The sequence below is a fragment of the Pangasianodon hypophthalmus genome, chromosome 6 (assembly GCF_027358585.1).
Source record: "Pangasianodon hypophthalmus isolate fPanHyp1 chromosome 6, fPanHyp1.pri, whole genome shotgun sequence".
Classification (NCBI taxonomy): Eukaryota; Metazoa; Chordata; class Actinopteri; order Siluriformes; family Pangasiidae; genus Pangasianodon; species Pangasianodon hypophthalmus.
Genome location: NC_069715.1, coordinates 19074420 through 19092108, shown reverse-complemented (window position 1 = coordinate 19092108; position 17689 = coordinate 19074420). Strand labels below are relative to the sequence as shown.

The window sequence follows — 17689 nt, the reverse complement described above, 5'->3', positions numbered from 1 at the left end:
ATTAGCCACTTGTTAGCAACCGCCGTTTTCAAGACACGTAAAAGCTTAAAAAAATCACGGGTGGGGTACTAATGATGTATTTTATGTCACTGAATAAAACGTGGAAATATCTTTAGCTTGTGTTAACCACAGATCTTATTTCAGGCATTTAACGAAACACCCATTAAAAAAACCACTGACTTCATGATGATGGAACCGGAAGTGCAAACATGCTAACTCATTTCCGGGTTTTAGGACTCATTCCTGCAGCACTCTATTTATCAACATAGTGGTATGTATGAAAACACGGCGGAGTTGGTCCCTAAAAAGAATTCAACATCAGTAATATGTAACTGGTTTGGATTTTCCAAAACCGACACGGCGCAAACAACAGTTATTTGCAAATGTTGCAAAGGTAAGTTTCACACAATGGCAACACAACGAACCTTTTTAACCATCTCAAAAGAAAGCACCCAAAAGAGTATGCTGTGAAAGTCAAACTGTGAGGGGATCCCATGTGAGTGATTGAGCTACAACCACCCAGCCAGAGGCTACAAGTCCAAAATAAACAACTCTAACAAAGTCATTTGAGAAAGGCACTCCTTATGACACGACAAGTAAGTGCTGGAAAGAGGTAACTGATGCAGTGACATATTACCTGGTCAAGGATATGATTCCATAAAAACTGTGGAAAATGAGGGCTTCAAAAGACTGCTCAAAATAGTTGATCAGTGGTACAAAATACCCAGCCACAATATTTTTCCACCATGGCCATTCCATAGCTGTACTCTGAAAGCCACAGCAAGATTGAACACAAAATTCTAAATGTTCAGGTTTTTGCTACAACAGCTGATTTATGGTCTAAACGGACTTTAGAACCTTACTTGAGTCTGACCATTCATTTCATTTGCGACATGCACAGCTTCCCTGGAAGCTGAATGTTGAGGACCGAAAGAGGAGAACATGACCTGCATGGCCACAGACAGTAGGGCTAATATGGTCATGCTCAACAGCTGGACTTGTCTGCAATGCTTTGGGCATAGACTTCACCTAGCCATTGATGAGTGAAAGCAAAATAAAATATTGCCACTGGTATTCCGATAAGGAGTTTGCTCATAATATCAATACTGTTATATTAATAAAATAACTACACATTACAGTGGGAACACAGATTAAAGTAAAATTATGAGATTAGTCTACAATATAAATTACATTTTAATTATATTATATTAAAAGGTTTTGCATATGAAAAAATATATAGTATTGTAGAACAATCAGTTTGGTTTCTGTAAAATAGTACAATTTAAAAATATAAACATTTGTGAATTAAATTTACAGTGTGCTTTAGGTTAATTCTGATTAATGAAACTTCTTTTTTTTTTTTTATTATTAGAAAAAAGTGCCAAAGACCCTTGTGTTGATCGCATAACATCTATCTGCAAGAAGGTGGCCAGTATATTCTCTTTCAGCTGGAAGAAAAAGAGGGACTTGAGTAAGGCTCAAACTACCTTGGCAGAAACTCATCACCAAGTTACCAACACGATGGGGTTCCAGACTCAATATGACTGAGAGAGTGCTTGACCAGGAAAAGGCTATTTCTCAGCTCCTGAAGGCAGACAAGAAGACAAGGCATTTGGTGCCATCATGGCAAGACATTGATGTGATGGAGTCTGTGAAGAAGGCACTGAGTCCACTAAGAGACTTTGCTGATGCACTCTCAGGTGAGGACTATGCGAGTGTGTCCTATGCAAGGCCAGTGCTTCACCTGTTGAAAGTCAACATCTTGAACCTGAATGACAACGACACTGAACTAAGAAAAACAATGAAGACAACCGTTCTTGACTACCTCACTGCCAAATATCAGGATCCCATCATTGATGACATGTTAGATATGGCTTTGCTTGTTGATCCAAGGTTCAAAACCCAATACACTGACAGCAACATGACAGACGGAATACAATCCAGAGCTGTGTCTGAGCTGGAGTCCCTGCTGACCATACAAGCCCAGCATCCAGCAGCACCGGCTCAACCTACCTCTATCTCCACATCACAGAGCCCTGAGGCAGAACAAAAACCACTAAAGAAAGCAGAGAAAACACTGGCCAGCTTTTTGAAAAACTCAGGTGCTGTAACTGCAGCCTCAGCCAGATCTGCTTCTCCATCTCTAAAAGAGGCAATAGATGGGGAATTGAACGCCTACCTGTCCACACCAAATGCAGACAGTTAGATGAATCCACGAGGGAAACTTTCCAAGGGTTAGCCAACTAGCTAGAAAGAATTTATGCATTTCAGCAGCAAGTGCTCCCTCAGAAAGAGTCTTCAGCACTGGTGGCAATGTCACATGCCAAAGGGAAAATCTCAAACCAGATAAAGTCAATCAACTTGTTTTCCGGGCTAAAAATCTGTGACTGTGAGCGGTCATACTTTTGTCTTCTTTTAGAAGGAGATACAAGTTGTAAGAAGACGTGAAAGGTATGTTCTAAAGCTGCTGGGTTTTCAATAGTCAGGATTCAGACATACACTATATTACCAAAAGTATTTGGTCACCCATCCAAATGATCAGAATTAGGTGTCCTAATCACTTGGCCTGGCCACAGGTGTATAAAATCAAGCACTTAGGCATGCAGACTGTTTTTACAAACATTTGTGAAAGAATGGGCCGCTCTCAGGAGCTCAGTGAATTCCAGCGTGGAACTGTCATAGGATGCCACCTGTGCAACAAATCCAGTCGTGAAATTTCCTCGCTCCTAAATATTCCACAGTCAACTGTCAGCTTTATCATAACAAAATGGAAGAGTTTGGGAACAACAGCAACTCAGCCACGAAGTGGTAGGCCACGTAAACTGACGGAGAGGGGTCAGCGGATGCTGAAGCGCATAGTGCAAAGAGGTCATCGACTTTCTTCACAGTCAATTGCTACAGAGCTCCAAACTTCATGTGACCTTCAGATTAGCCCAAGTACAGTACGCAGAGAGCTTCATGGAATGGGTTTCCATGGCCGAGCAGCTGCATCCAAGCCACACATCACCAAGTGCAATGCAAAGCGTCGGATGCAGGGGTGTAAAGCACGCCGCCACTGGACTCTAGAGCAGTGGAGATGCGTTCTCTGGAGTGATGAATCACGCTTTTCCATCTGGCAATCTGATGGACGAGTCTGGGTTTGGAGGTTGCCAGGAGAACGGTACATTTCGGACTGCATTGTGCCGAGTGTGAAATTTGGTGGAGGAAGAATTATGGTGTGGGGTTGTTTTTCAGGAGTTGGGCTTGGCCCCTTAGATCCAGTGAAAGGAACTTTGAATGCTTCAGGATACCAAAACATTTTGGACAATTCCATGCTCCCAACCTTGTGGGAACAGTTTGGAGCGGGCCCCTTCCTCTTCCAACATGACTGTGCACCAGTGCACAAAGCAAGGTCCATAAAGACATGGATGACAGAGTCTGGTGTGGATGAACTTGACTGGCCTGCACAGAGTCCTGACCTGAACCCGACAGAACACCTTTGGGATGAATTAGAGTGGAGACTGAGACCCAGGCCTTTTCGACCAACATCAGTGTGTGACCTCACCAATGCGCTTTTGGAAGAATGGTCAAAAATTCCTATAAACACACTCCTCAACCTTGTGGACAGCCTTCCCAGAAGAGTTGAAGCTGTAATAGCTGCAAAAGGTGGACCGACATCATATTGAACCCTATGGGTTAGGAATGGGATGGCACTTAAGTTCATATGTGAGTCAAGGCAGGTGACCGAATACTTTTGGTAATATAGTGTATTTTTGCACCTTTGGTTGATTGTTTTGGTTCTGAATCACATTGCACTTTAAAAAAATTGCTTAAGAGATGACAAGAGTTGGTTTACATTTTTACTTGACCTTTTCATCAAAAAGCTATATATTTTGAAACCAATGTTTATTTTGGGAGTTATGCTAAAGCCTCTGATTGTACTTGAAGTCTAGACCAAGGTAAAATTATTGTTGAATGTTAGTTCTTTGCAGAATTGCTTTAGATTACAAGAGTGTACATTTTTAACCTTTTTTAAATAAGCTATTTAAATTGTTTGACACTGGCTTTGCTGCATTGATGTCTTCTTGTTCTGTTTATGTTTATTCTACTTTTCATGCTACCTCAAAAAACAGAAAGTGAATAGACTAGTTTTGCTGATCTGTGTCTAATAAGCTACCTCACTGTTACAATTCTTACCAGTGAATTGTATTAATCATTGTATGAATCGAAACCAATGTTCATTTTGGGGTGGGATTTATGCAAAAGTCTCTGATTGTAATTGAATGCAAGTCTAAACCATGTCAAAATTCTTGTTGAATCTTCTTACTTTACAGAATTGCACACTTGCTCAATAAGGTACTTTGGACTAAATACACTGCCTGGCCAAAAAAAAGGTCGCTGTTTGGGTTTAAATAAGCAAATACTTAAGAGCCTATGGTTGGATCATTACTGCAGTGATTAATGTCTCGGCTGGCAACAATTCTTTTAACCTTAACTGATGCAGTGTGTAGCTTCTCATTTCTTAAACAACCATGGCAGATTACGTATCCCATGGTCGTGGAAAAGATTTTGGAAAATTGTTGGCCTGCATCAAGCAAAGAAAACAACTAAGGAGATTGCTGAAATCACTGGAACTGGGTTATGAAATGTCCAGTGCATTATTAAAGCCTGGAAGGATAGTGGTGAACCGTCTCAGCTTTACAGCAGAAATGTAGTCGGAAAAAAATCTTGAATGATCGTGATCTGAGATCTTTAAAACGCTTGGTGATGTCACATCATAAAAAAAATCGACAGGAGAACTCACGGCTATGTTTTATAGTGAAAGTAAGAGCATTTCCAAACGCACAATGTGATGAGAACTTACAGGATTTGGACTAAACAGCTGTGTGGCCACAAGAAAGCCATTTGTTAGTGAGGCTAATTGGAAAAAATGACTCCAATTTGCTCTGGAGCCTAAAGACTGGACTGTGGAGCAATGGAAAAAAATCATGTGGTCTGATAAAATCAGATTTACCCTATTCCAAAGCAATGGGCGTGTCAGGGTAAGAAGGGAAATGCATGAAGTGATTCACCCGTCATGCATAGTGCCTACTGTTCAAACCTCTGGAGGCAGTGTTATGATCTGGGGTTGCATCAACTGGTCAGGTCGAGGCTCAGCCTCATTGTGAGGCAATAAAATGAAGTCAGCTGAGCACCTGAATGTACTGAATAACCAGGTTAGCCCGTCACTGGACTTTTTCTTCCCTGACGGCACAGGCATCTTCCAGGATGAAAATGCCGAGATTCATCAGGCTTAACTTGTGAAAGAGTCGTTCAGGGAGCATGAGGAATCATTTTCACATATGACTTGGCCACCACAGAGTCCTAACCTTAACCCCATTGAAAGTCTTTGGGATGTGCTGGAGAAAACTTTACAGAGTGGTTAGACTCTCCTGTCCTCAATGCAAGATCTCAGCCAAAAATTAATGCAACTCTGGATGGAAATAAATGTTGTGAAGTTGCATAAGGTTGTTGAAACAATGCCAGGACGAATGCGTGCCGTAATCAAAGCTAAATGCAGTGCAACAAAATATTAGATTGTGCGACTTCTTTTTTGGCCAAGCAGTGTAGTCTGTCTGTTATGGTGTATAATGCTTTATTTCATAGTGTAAAGATATATATAATGTAGTAGATGATATCTTAAATGTATGATATGCTTCCATTATTGTAAAATATGTGCCTACCTACCCTGCACCTTCCTTGCTAGTTGGTTTAATCCAAAGAGGGGCAGGGCTTAGAGTTTAAAAGAGAGCCCCAAACCACTGGAGGCGTGGGTTGTTTAGTAGGTTGGTTTTTGGTTTTTTTTTGAGTGAGCGTGCAACTGTGGTGCCGTGAGCAATATTTGTTAGAGGTTAAACTATTGTATATAGAGCTAAAGTGTTTGTTTGTTTATTTGTTTATTTGTTTGTAACTTTGTATATAGCTTTGGGGTTTTTTTTCCCCCCCCATACTGGATCACCTCTTGAGCACTGTAAATAAATCATCACCTTGCACTATAACATCTTGGCGAGTATTGCCATCATTCTGGGGGTATTCTGGAGTCTGGGAAACCACTGCCTCACATTTGGTGTCAGAAGTGGGATTCGAACCCACGCCTCCACGGGAGAAACGCTATCTTCTGGAGCTACAGAATCTACGTGAGTCCATCTTGCAAGCGGTCCGTCCATCCGAAGAGACAAGCGATGCCGGCAGTCCACGGATGGACCTCCCAACGCCGGGCCCTCGCAGAGGTACAGCTCACCAGAGAGACAGGACCTCTGTGTCAGACTCACCAACAGTCCTGGGACCCAGCAACCAGCCAACGCTACGAACAGAGCCGAAGTTACCAGTCTTCCAGCAGGGGGAAGACATTGAGAACTTCTTGCGTCGGTTTGAGCGTCTTGCTAGAACCTGGAGGTGGCCAGAGAATGAGTGGAGTTATCGTCTTGTTCCACTGTTAACCGGGCCAGCGCTAGAGGCTTACCTGGCTATGGATGAGGACAGAGCAGAGAACTACGCCGACCTAAAGGAGGCTCTGCTGGAGAAATTCAACATCTCTCCAGAGACCTACCGTCAGCGGTTCCGTGCTGCTTCTACTCCAGCTGGGGAATCACCAACTGAGACCTACCATCGGTTGCGGAACTTGTACCGTCGTTGGGTGAGGCCTGAGCTGCATACAAAGGAGGAAATCGGTGAGACGATTGTCTTAGAACAGCTACTCCGTGTTCTTCCACATGAGATCAGAGTGTGGGTGAAGGAACATGAGCCCAACACTGGACTTGATGCTGCAAAACTGGCTCAGCAGTACATCAATGCTCACCGTGGGAGTCAGCGCTCTCAACCCATGAAAGGTAACTTTAAAAATGCTCCCAGTGGCTTTGAGGAACCTCAGGGTGGCTTAAACGTAACTCATGGACAGAAAGTAGCTCCTGAAAAAAGACTTGTCTGTTTTTATTGTCAACAACCAGGCCACAAAGCGACAGTGTGTCCAGTTCGTAAATCCAAACTAACTGGCTTTTGCTATGTTCCAAGAGAGGGGGACATTGAGGAGGACAATGCACGTAGGACACAATATGTTCAAGTGACTGTAAATGGACAATGTTTAAATGCTCTGTTGGACACTGGTAGCTCGGTATCATTACTTAAAAGAAGTCATATGCCACATGTTCCATTTGTTAAGCTGGTCACTGTACAATGTGTTCATGGGGATGTAAAGCAGTACCCTCAAACCGATGTTAATGTATGTGTACAAGATCAGATTTATATGTTGAATGTGGCTATTGTGGACGATTTACCTGCTGACATGATTTTGGGGAGAGATTTGCCAGTGCTTATGGAACTGTTACAATCGGGGAGAGACTGTGTAAATACTTCTGCCAAGGTCAATGTTGCTTGTCCTGTTGTGACACGGGCCCAGGTTAAAGCAGGTCTGCAGCCATTGCCAGACTTCCACCATAGTCTGTTGCAAGGTGGGACTAAAGGCCCCAGAAAGACACGTCGTCAACGACGACTAGAGAAAGGTCTCGGTGCCCCGGCTCCTAAGATCCAAACTGAGGGTCTTGAAGTTCATGGCTGGAAGGTCCCGGAGAATATTGCAAAATTACAGAGAGCTGATGTATCCTTAAAACTACTGTTTGATAAAGCGTTTAAGGGGAACCAAGCTGACTTGTGTGGGGAAAAGTATGTAGTCATTAATGATGTACTGTATATGCAAACCCCTGACTTCACCTGTTTGGTTGTACCTACATGTTGCCGTCCTGTTGTTTTACACCTAGCACACAGTATTCCCTGGGCAGGTCATATGGCACTTCATAAAACATATGCTCGCATAAGCTCACGATTTATTTGGCCCTCCATGTACACTGATGTTCAGAATTACTGCACCACATGCCCCACATGCCAAAAAACCAGTGCTGTGCGTCGACAGGATAGGGCACCCTTACGTTCTCTACCTGTGATATCTGTCCCTTTCCAGCGTATCGCCATGGACATTGTGGGACCCCTGGAGAAGAGCAGTGCCGGGCATCAATACATCCTGGTCATCAGCGATTATGCAACAAGGTATCCTGAGGCGTTTCCTCTTCGGTCCATTACTACACCCAAGATTATCAATGCTCTCGTCCAGCTATTCTCTAGAGTGGGGATACCAGAGGAAATCCTCACAGACCAGGGGACTAATTTCACGTCACAGCTGATGAAGCTTTTACATCGGCAGCTAGGAATTACTGCAATCAAGACCAGCCCTTATCACCCACAAACTGACGGACTAGTGGAAAGGTTTAATCAAACACTAAAGAACATGCTTCGCAAGTTCGTGTCTGATACTGGAAGGGACTGGGACAAGTGGCTGCCATTTCTGCTGTTCGCCTACAGGGAGGTACCCCAAGCATCGACGGGCTTTTCCCCATTTGAGCTTCTGTATGGATGGGAGGTCCAAGGCCCGCTAGACCTCCTGCGGAAGAGCTGGGAGGCCACAGCCTCGGAGAAGGCAACAAAGACAGAGAAAGGCATTGTCCAGTACATCTTGGAGATGAGAGACCGCCTCGAGAGATACCGGGAGATGGCCCAAGAGAATCTTCGGCAGGCACAAAAGGCACAAAAGACCTGGTATGACCAACACGCCCGATCCCGAGAACTGCAACCCGGACAGAAGGTATTATTACTGCTCCCAACATCAACGAACAAGCTGTTAATGAAGTGGCAGGGACCCTACAGTGTTGTTCGCAAGACTGGGCCAGTTACCTATGAAATTCATCATCCAGACAAAGGCAAGGCATCACAAATCTACCACATTAATCTGCTCAAAGAGTGGAAAGAGCCACCCAGCAAACCAAAGACATCACTGATGATCCGTAAAGTCAATGAGGATGAAGATGAGGACAACCTCGAATCACAACCAAAAGGGCCAACACAGCCATCAAGTGTCAATCTGCATCACTTGGAAGAATTCAAACGGGCTGAGCTGCAAGATCTCCTAAATCAGTACCCCATGTTGTTCCGTCAGAGGCCTGGGCGGACTAACCTGGTACATCACAGAATCCGGCTCCTTGATGCAACACCTCATCGACAGCGGCCGTATAGAATCCCTGAGAGACTGCTGGTGCCTCTAAAAGCGGAGATTGAGACAATGCTGGAGTTGGGAGTTATAGAACCCTCTGACAGTGAATGGAGTAGCCCAATCGTGATAGTCCCAAAGAGAGATGAGACGCTGCGTATCTGCATTGACTTCAGAAAGCTGAATGCTCAGTCACGATTCGACGCATACCCGATGCCACGTATTGATGACCTTTTAGAGAGGATTGGCCAAGCTAAGTACATCACTACCTTGGACCTTTGCAAAGGATACTGGCAAGTACCCCTAGAGGAGGCGTCCAAACCGTACACGGCATTCAAGACTCCACTGGGGCTATACCAGTTCACTGTTTTGCCTTTTGGGCTGCATGGAGCACCAGCAACTTTCCAACGATTAATGGACCAAGTCCTCAGAGGATGTGAAGAGTGGTCTGCTGCATACCTGGACGACATTGTCATCCACAGTGCAAGCTGGGAAGACCATTTGAAACACCTAAAAGTAACCCTGCAAAAGATCGAACAAGCTGGCCTAACCTTAAATGTGGCAAAATGTGACTGGGCGAAGTTGGAGACAAATTACCTTGGGTACAGCCTGGGGAACGGAGAGCTGAAACCTCAAGTGGATAAAGTAGAGGCGGTTCGACACACCCCAAGACCAACAACAAAGAAGGAGGTTCGCTCGTTCCTGGGACTGGTGGGGTGGTATAGGCGTTTCATCCCCAAATTCTCTACAACTGCTGTCCCATTGACCAACCTGCTATGCAAAATGGTGAGAAACCCGATTACCTGGACTGAGGAGTGTGAAGCGGCTTTCAACACCCTGAAGGAGCGGATGTGTTCTGGCCTCAAAAGTCCAGACTTTACCAAGAGGTTCATTGTCCAGGTGGATGCCTCGGCTGTGGGAATTGGGGCAGTCCTGACCCAGGAAGATGCAGGAGAAGAGAGGCCTATTGCATTCCTGAGCAGGAAACTGCTACCAAGAGAAACCCGGTACTCCACAATAGAGAAAGAATGCCTGGCAATCAAGTGGGCACTGGAGAGCCTCAGATATTACCTGCTAGGAAGGGAGTTCGTCCTGGAAACCGATCACCGAGCCCTGACGTGGATCCACACTATGAAGGATCACAACTCTCGGGTGACCAGATGGTACCTCTCCCTACAGCCTTACAAATTTAAAATCAGACATCGGCCTGGTCCCCAAAACAAGATAGCCGACTACCTGTCTCGGTACCCGATCAGTTCGCGGCCTGGAGAGGAGGGAGGTGATGTGAGGAAGTGACCTGGCCCTGTTGACACACACACACAAACACACACACACACCTCAACATACCTCATTCTTCCTCCGTAAATCCCTGCTGAGGCGATGTGGGTGCACACGCACGCTATTAGCATACTGGACTTTCATACACACAAACATATCCACTCCGTTTCATCCCCTGACATTAATTCACGCTGCGCATGACAACACAAACACACATACATACATTTGAGTTAATGGTTTACGGTGTTTTGCTTAATTTTTCTTTGTTTCATGTTTTAAATACACACCGGTGGTTTGTGCTTGGTATTGTCTGTGTAGTGGGTTCTTCGTGCAGCGTTTCCCCCATAGGCCGGCCAAACCTGGGCGCCACCCGGTGGCCTGGCTATATACTGCCAGATTTGGCGCGAAGCAACCGGAAATAGACTAGTCTACTGTGTGTCCCATGGGGAAATTGCGAAATGTTTTTATATTTATGTTATGTCTATCTGCTATTATGGTGTATAATGCTTTATTTCATAGTGTAAAGATATATATAATGTAGTAGATGATATCTTAAATGTATGATATGCTTCCATTATTGTAAAATATGTGCCTACCTACCCTGCACCTTCCTTGCTAGTTGGTTTAATCCAAAGAGGGGCAGGGCTTAGAGTTTAAAAGAGAGCCCCAAACCACTGGAGGCGTGGGTTGTACTAGGTTGGTTGTTGTTGTTTTTTTGAGTGAGCGTGCAACTGTGGTGCCGTGAGCAATATTTGTTAGAGGTTAAACTATTGTATATAGAGCTAAAGTGTTTGTTTGTTTATTTGTTTATTTGTTTGTAACTTTGTATATAGCTTTGGGGTTTTTTTTTTCCCCCCATACTGGATCACCTCTTGAGCACTGTAAATAAATCATCACCTTGCACTATAACATCTTGGCGAGTATTGCCATCATTCTGGGGGTATTCTGGAGTCTGGGAAACCACTGCCTCACACTGTCATTCTTTTTTCTTTTAGGTTTTGTTACCATGTAGAGCTATATTTTTTAAAGGAAATTAGTTTGGCTGCAAGTAACTTGCAAAATAGTCTTAAAAACCAACATGAAAAAGAATTGTGATAAGATCGTGGATCGTGATCCTGCCTGAAAAAAAAAATCATATGATATTTTTGCCATATCACCCAGCCCTATATTTAACCATTAAGTAACAATGAGTATACTAATAATCTGTATTTCTCTCTTTCTGTCAAGTTACACATGCTGATCCTGAGATCCTAAGATGTCCAGTGATCCTGACCCCTTCTGCTCTCCAGACCTGCCTGATTCATCCTGATGCCCTACTTCCTGCTGGAGTTCTCATCACCTGCAAACCACTCGCTGCTGTTGAGGATGGCCACACATGGACAGCCTCACATGGACAGCCTAAAGATCAATGAGATTACTGTGGATGGTACCACATAGAAACCATAAAGATGGCTGTGGCTGTTCTTTATTGAATAGCCTTAAGACTGCAATTGCTACAGGCAGTTTTGCACTCAAGTTTCCATCATCTAACAGTTGATAACTTCAATAAAATAGACCAAGTTATAACTATAATGAATTCAGAAATGACTCTTATATCATATTTATAAATTGCTCATAGGTTCCTGGTTACACAATTGCATTTTTTGACTATTTTTTATACAGTTAAAGAAGGCAAATTATTTACAATTTCACATCTGGTGTTACACAGATGAGGATGGGTTCTCTTTTGAATCTGGTTCCTCTCAAGGTTTCTTCCTCATATCATCTCAGGGAGTTTTTCCTGGCCACCATTCCCTCTGGCTTTCTCATTAGGGATACATTTATAAATTTAAAATTTAAATCCAGAATTTATATATTTCTTTAAAGCTGCTTTGTGACAATGTCCATTGTTAAAAGCACTATACAAACAAAATTGAACTGAAAGGCTTCGCTCAGTGCCAAGTGGGAAGTTGTTATAGGCTGGCGGAGAATGTAGGATTAAAAAACACAATTAGTGCTACAAAGCCTAGCTTTCTTATAAGCTAATGTGGTGTTTCCACATACTTACAAACCTGTCAGATTGGGCATTAAAGAAATCCCCAAAGCAAAATAATTTGATGATTTAATGATTTTTTTTTCCACCCATATTCTGAAAAACCCCTTGCTTGTTACCACTACCTAAGACCAAGTGACTTCTTTACAGTCAAGTTTTAACAGTGGGAACTCAGTCACTGAGCTATTTAAAAAGTTAACATGACTCCTCTATGCCAGCCCATGTGGTGGCCCAACAAAAATAAATGAAAGGTGTGGTCAAGAATAGCAGTTGTATGTCATGTATCACAGCTTGATCACTGGAGTTCAGTGGAGTCTGCACATGCACAGTATCTGTATACTACACATTTAAACACTTGCTTACAGTAAATGATAAATACAAAAAACATACAAACATACAGCACACAAACACACACATGCTACATGTTCAGCAGGGTCATGCACGCTGACCTCCCAAAGGCCTCATATAAAAGGAGCAGTTGTAAGCTTGAACTGTATGTGTGTGCAGGTGTAACAGACAGCAGGACATAAATTCCTTTTAACAAGAAAAATGGGGCTGAGACTGTTATCTTCAAGACTTGCTTTTCCCCTCAACAACTACAGACTGGTGTCAACAGACCAATCCAAAACTTGTGCTCTTTGGCCCTATTCTAGCTGTGATGTTCATTTCCCACATTATGCCTATGCTATTACCAAGTGTGCTGGGAAACTATCTCAGCTATGGACCTTGGCTATGATGTCCAAAAGACAGGCAATTTACAGCAGTCAATATACACAACCTCCTCTATTCCACACGCCAAGGGTGACGCATGTGTTTTGGGAAGACAGCCCACCACTCAAATTATCTGAAAGATTCCTTACTAGACCCTTCATTCCCATAACCCCTGAGTTACAGTGAATTACAAGATAATTCCAGGCAGAAAGCTAGAGACTAACTTTGCAAGGTTTAATTTTACAGATATGTTCAATAGCACAGTTTATACAGTTTCAGTTTATGTTTATCCAGCCTAGAATGTATACAACAATGATGCTGCATTCATTGTACAGCAAATACAAAAAGTAAACAACTCTTGGGGGCTTGTGATTACAAATGCACCACATACTGTACTTGTAAATCATGTAATGGTAAATAAACATTAAGTGAGATTAATGTTTATGTAGTGAGATCTCCACAGGGAGTGTTAACCCTACAAGAGGGTAGTGTCAGAGCTATTTCCTAAGGCAGACAGCATCCAGGAAGAGTGAAGTGTATTTACATTACTGGGTATTTATGAGCAGTGCTGTGACATAATCTAATACTCTAATCTGATTTTTATATCACTAGAGTGAACACAAGAAAAAGGCAAATGGAGGTCATATGTCTAAAAAAAGCAGAAAAGGCAGGAGAAAGTGAGGGGTAAAAAAAAGCCTAGGAGAAACGTGGAACAGGGGAGATTCATACGCTGTAAAGTTGCTACAGAGATAAATGTTAACCCCTGTAAATAACGGCTTCTTGATTTGGGAAAGACATTGTTATTTTGATACACAGTTAGCTTACTCAGTCACATTAGATAGAAAATAGAAAGCTTGGCAGGAAGTTTCATAGTTATGTTATGTTATAAGATATATACTGGTTATGTTATAACATATACTGGTTCGGGAGTATATGTTATAACATAACAAACAAACAAATTACTAATTTTTTTTTTTCTTTTCGCTGTTTTCCAGTGTTTCTGGAATGGTATAGATCCTGTCCCCTTCCAGTTTAAAGCCAAATACAAAAATAGATACAAATACTTTGAGCACTAAACAGACACAGATGTAAATACAGATAACATTGCATTGCATTACGCCCCTATAAAATTCCATTTTTGCTTTTTATTTTATCAGGTTATACTCCATAAAATGGATTTTCAAAGATGATCCACTGGTGCTGAACCAAAATACCTTTCCTTAGCTTTCAGCTATATACTTTTTTACATTCTAAAGATTTCCCTAATTGTAAGATGACCTCTGGCTGTAGTGGGACTATATTTTGCACAAGGTTGCATGCCATTGACAGAAACTGCAGAATCTTTTATCAACCAGACAAAACCTGTGACAGCCTCACAACGATGGCCTCATATTGCTTGAGGCTCCTGTTCCCAAATTGTTCCCAAATCATACAGATCTGACCCAATAAAAACCATAGCTGTCAGCACATTCAGTCTCTTTTTTTTCTTTTCAGTTTTCTTCACTACCTTCTTTGCACTATCTTGTTTCCTGCCATTTTTTTTTTTTTAACTTTTTTTTTTCTAAAGATCTACCTTTTCGGGAAGTAACATAAGACTTCTTTTACCCCTAGCTTAGATTTTGAAGTTACCCCTTTTATTTACAGGCTAGATCACTCTAGCATTAATATTAACAAAAATTAGTCCTAGACTTTCTATCCGTGTGCCTTTAGCTGTAGGTGTTTTTGGATTAACAGACTGTTAATATTTTCTTAACAGGTTTCCATTTGACACAAGTCCCTATAAAACAGTACGGACTGGAATGATCATCCATGTACACTTTTCCACTTTCCAAATACAGAGTATCTGCAGAAATTCTCAGTTGCAATCTGCTGTTGTATCAGAATATACATCGCTATCATGTGCGTGAAAAACAACAAAAAATTCGTTCCAGTGAACTTCAAGTATGCTTTTTGTATCCTGTAAGTAAGACAAACCTACTCTGTGATTTTAAATAAATAAATAAATAAATAAATACATAAATAAATACATAAATAAATACATAAATAAAGGGGGGGGGGGCGACGACGACACACAAGCTATCCTAACACCTTGCAGACAGATAAGGTCTTGCTGCAGAGAGGACTCTCATGGAATCTCCACCTTCTCCTTCTCCTACTGACACCACACAAAAATATAGCGCTCGCAATAACAAACCTCACGTAGACAGAAGCATAAGTTCCTCGAAAGGACAAGATCATCACTGTAAACTCCCGTTTTACACACTAAGCAAACACCCGGCAATCCAGGATCAATCATTAACAGCTACCAGTTAATAAGGCAACACAACGTAATCTGTACCAACCACTGAAAACTCACTCTTGTCCAGGCTTGCTTTCCAGTGCACTCTTCAAAGCAGTCGAGGGAGATAAAATCTAGAATTCCTTTTTTGCCTGACGGATCTGCAACATATAGGCGGTAGTGAGTAGGATTACCCACGGTTAACTGAGCTGAGTGTCGAATGCAGTTTTGAGCACGCTGCATGCATATGTGTGGTGAGTAACTGACACGCTGCTCTGCCCCTCCCCTCACACAAAAGACAGGGAAGGTTTAGGAGGCAGGGAGAAGAGTGGAAGGGCGGAAGACACAGGCAAGGGTGTGTGTATATATATATATATATATATATATATATATATATATATATATATATATATATATATATATATATATATATATATATATAGATAGATAGATAGATAGCATGATTTCGCTGCTTCATTTTAGTTTGGTTTAAACCCTATTCAGGGCCATTAGATTTACTGGGGACCTTGGGGGTATTCCCCGAAGTGAGCTACCCAGATAAACCAGGCTTATTTCAGCAAGGTCGGCTAATTTCCGTCAATTTCGGTTCCACAAACGAAGCTAATCTTAAAACCAACCGAGTTACTATGGGAACACATACTTTTGACAAACCTTCCCTGTGTCTGGTTAGTTTTAAGCTTGATTAATTCTATTGGCCAACCCTTGTGCTTTCATAGTCCCGTCGGGCGGAAACAATACTCATAAACAATTGTTCCGCCGTAGTGCAGTCAATGCACAGACAGTATAAAATCTGGGTATACAATCTTATATGCACGTTTTATGAATCAGAAAGGGTTATATGTAAGAAACAGCTCTTTAGACTTATAAACCGTTTGTATGAGTTTATATATCTTTTTAATTATTTTATTCATTTTTACATATTTTATCTAAATATATTTTTTTATTTCGAAATTGTCTAAACATTCTTGTCATTAATAAAACAAAATCTCCAAAATATGATATATTTCTGATATCCTACATGTGAAGAGAAAATGTTTCTATCATATCTGAAGAGCCTTGGCTTACAATTCTATAATTTATTTCCTACAGCATTAACAACAATGACAAGGTTTAGGAAAATCTTAAATATTTTCCAAATTCAAAACCAATTAAAAAATAATAATTTTAAACAAATGTCATCTAAACGTAAATATAAAAAGATAAAATAAAAGTCATAATTAAAAAAAATACAAAAAGGATAGAGGACAGGATAGAGTTCCTGGAGCTCAATTCTATCCCGCTGACATGTAAATGATATCTTTTCATTTAATTGAATTACATTTACAGGGGTGCTTTGTGAGACCACAAAGGGCTGTAATCTAAGGCTATTAATTTATTAATAGTTATTAACTCATAATGTATTTAAAATATTCTATCAATTAACACCAATAACCTAGGCTTTGAAATTAGAATAGAATGGTTCTAGGATAAAGAAGAGCTAGCATAATCTATTTAAGTATATGCACTGTTAGATGATAATGGTTATTATACTGATTAAGATTTTTTTAATGAACGCATTCCTTTTTTTTTTTTATTTGGCTACCAGTTGCTCTGGTGAGAAACAATATTAATGACTTGGGATCATGCATTTTCCCAGTTCTGTCTGAGAGCTACTAGCCAGACAGCTACACTATAATCATCGAGATATCAAGGTGAGAACTGTTGACAAGGAAGAGGAAAAGAAAAGTAGATCAGAACTTATAAGATAAGATATAATAAGCCCCTATTATTGACATGTTATTTTAATCATTTCAGTGGAACTGTCATAAAGATAGCTTATGGTGACATTATTAATATGGCAAGGTTTTTTGATGGGAGATTGTGCCTTAAAATGATTATGCAATCATGATTTTATTTTGAAAAATAAAACTGAAAGTAATTACTGTTTACATCACTGCCCACATCCGACATGTTTCTGAATTGTTTTAGAGGCGAGTATGACTTTCATCAAATGCAGCAGGCAAGCCATTGATTTTGAAGCAGTGTTTATATGGGGGAGCGTTTTGTGGGTCCATGCCCGGGGCCCATTGTCTCAGAATCCGTCCCTGGCTAGGACTGCTTATATGTTGTGTGCATGATATATAAGCAGAAATAACTTGCACCTGAATTTCATTGATGGAACATACTGAGCCTGGACTGACCTATTACACTAAATCAAACGAGGCTATTTCACATAAGCCCCACTTTTATTATCTTGCTTTGTGGAATATCCCCCTGGGGCGATATTTTTCCATCTGGATGGGAGCATTTTTCTCCCTCTTTGCTGAGAAAATTGCAA

The 17689-nt window shown here is 41.4% G+C and overlaps 2 protein-coding genes across 5 annotated transcripts in view; one reads left to right on the top strand and one right to left on the bottom strand.

Annotated features, from left to right (window-relative positions):
• The window catches only part of sema4ba (sema domain, immunoglobulin domain (Ig), transmembrane domain (TM) and short cytoplasmic domain, (semaphorin) 4Ba), a 167934-nt gene extending 152250 nt beyond the window's left edge, over nt 1–15684 (bottom strand). Inside the window, exon 1 of one of the 4 annotated variants that reach the window (XR_004578298.2) lies at nt 15430–15681. The gene's annotated coding sequence lies outside the window, so the exon portion shown is untranslated. Of the gene's footprint in view, nt 1–15415 lie in introns of all 4 variants that reach the window. The other 3 variants (XM_034304954.2, XM_053234853.1, XM_026913484.3) reach the window with 3 other exon arrangements.
• On the top strand, nt 1541–10413 carry LOC128318505 (uncharacterized). Its single transcript, XM_053234677.1, has 2 exons — nt 1541–2201; nt 6093–10413. Exons 1-2 carry the CDS (start codon nt 1541–1543, stop codon nt 10346–10348), a joined length of 4917 nt encoding a protein of 1638 aa, XP_053090652.1. The 3' UTR covers nt 10349–10413.
• Nucleotides 15685–17689: the final 2005 nt, after the last annotated feature.

Bases quoted from the DNA above. Each gene is read 5' to 3' on its own strand.
- LOC128318505 (XM_053234677.1), top strand. From the start codon at position 1,541: ATGACTGAGAGAGTGCTTGACCAGGAAAAGGCTATTTCTCAGCTCCTG. The intron at 2,202-6,092 runs GTTAGATGAATC...ATTTGGTGTCAG, and splicing joins GTCCACACCAAATGCAGACA to AAGTGGGATTCGAACCCACG.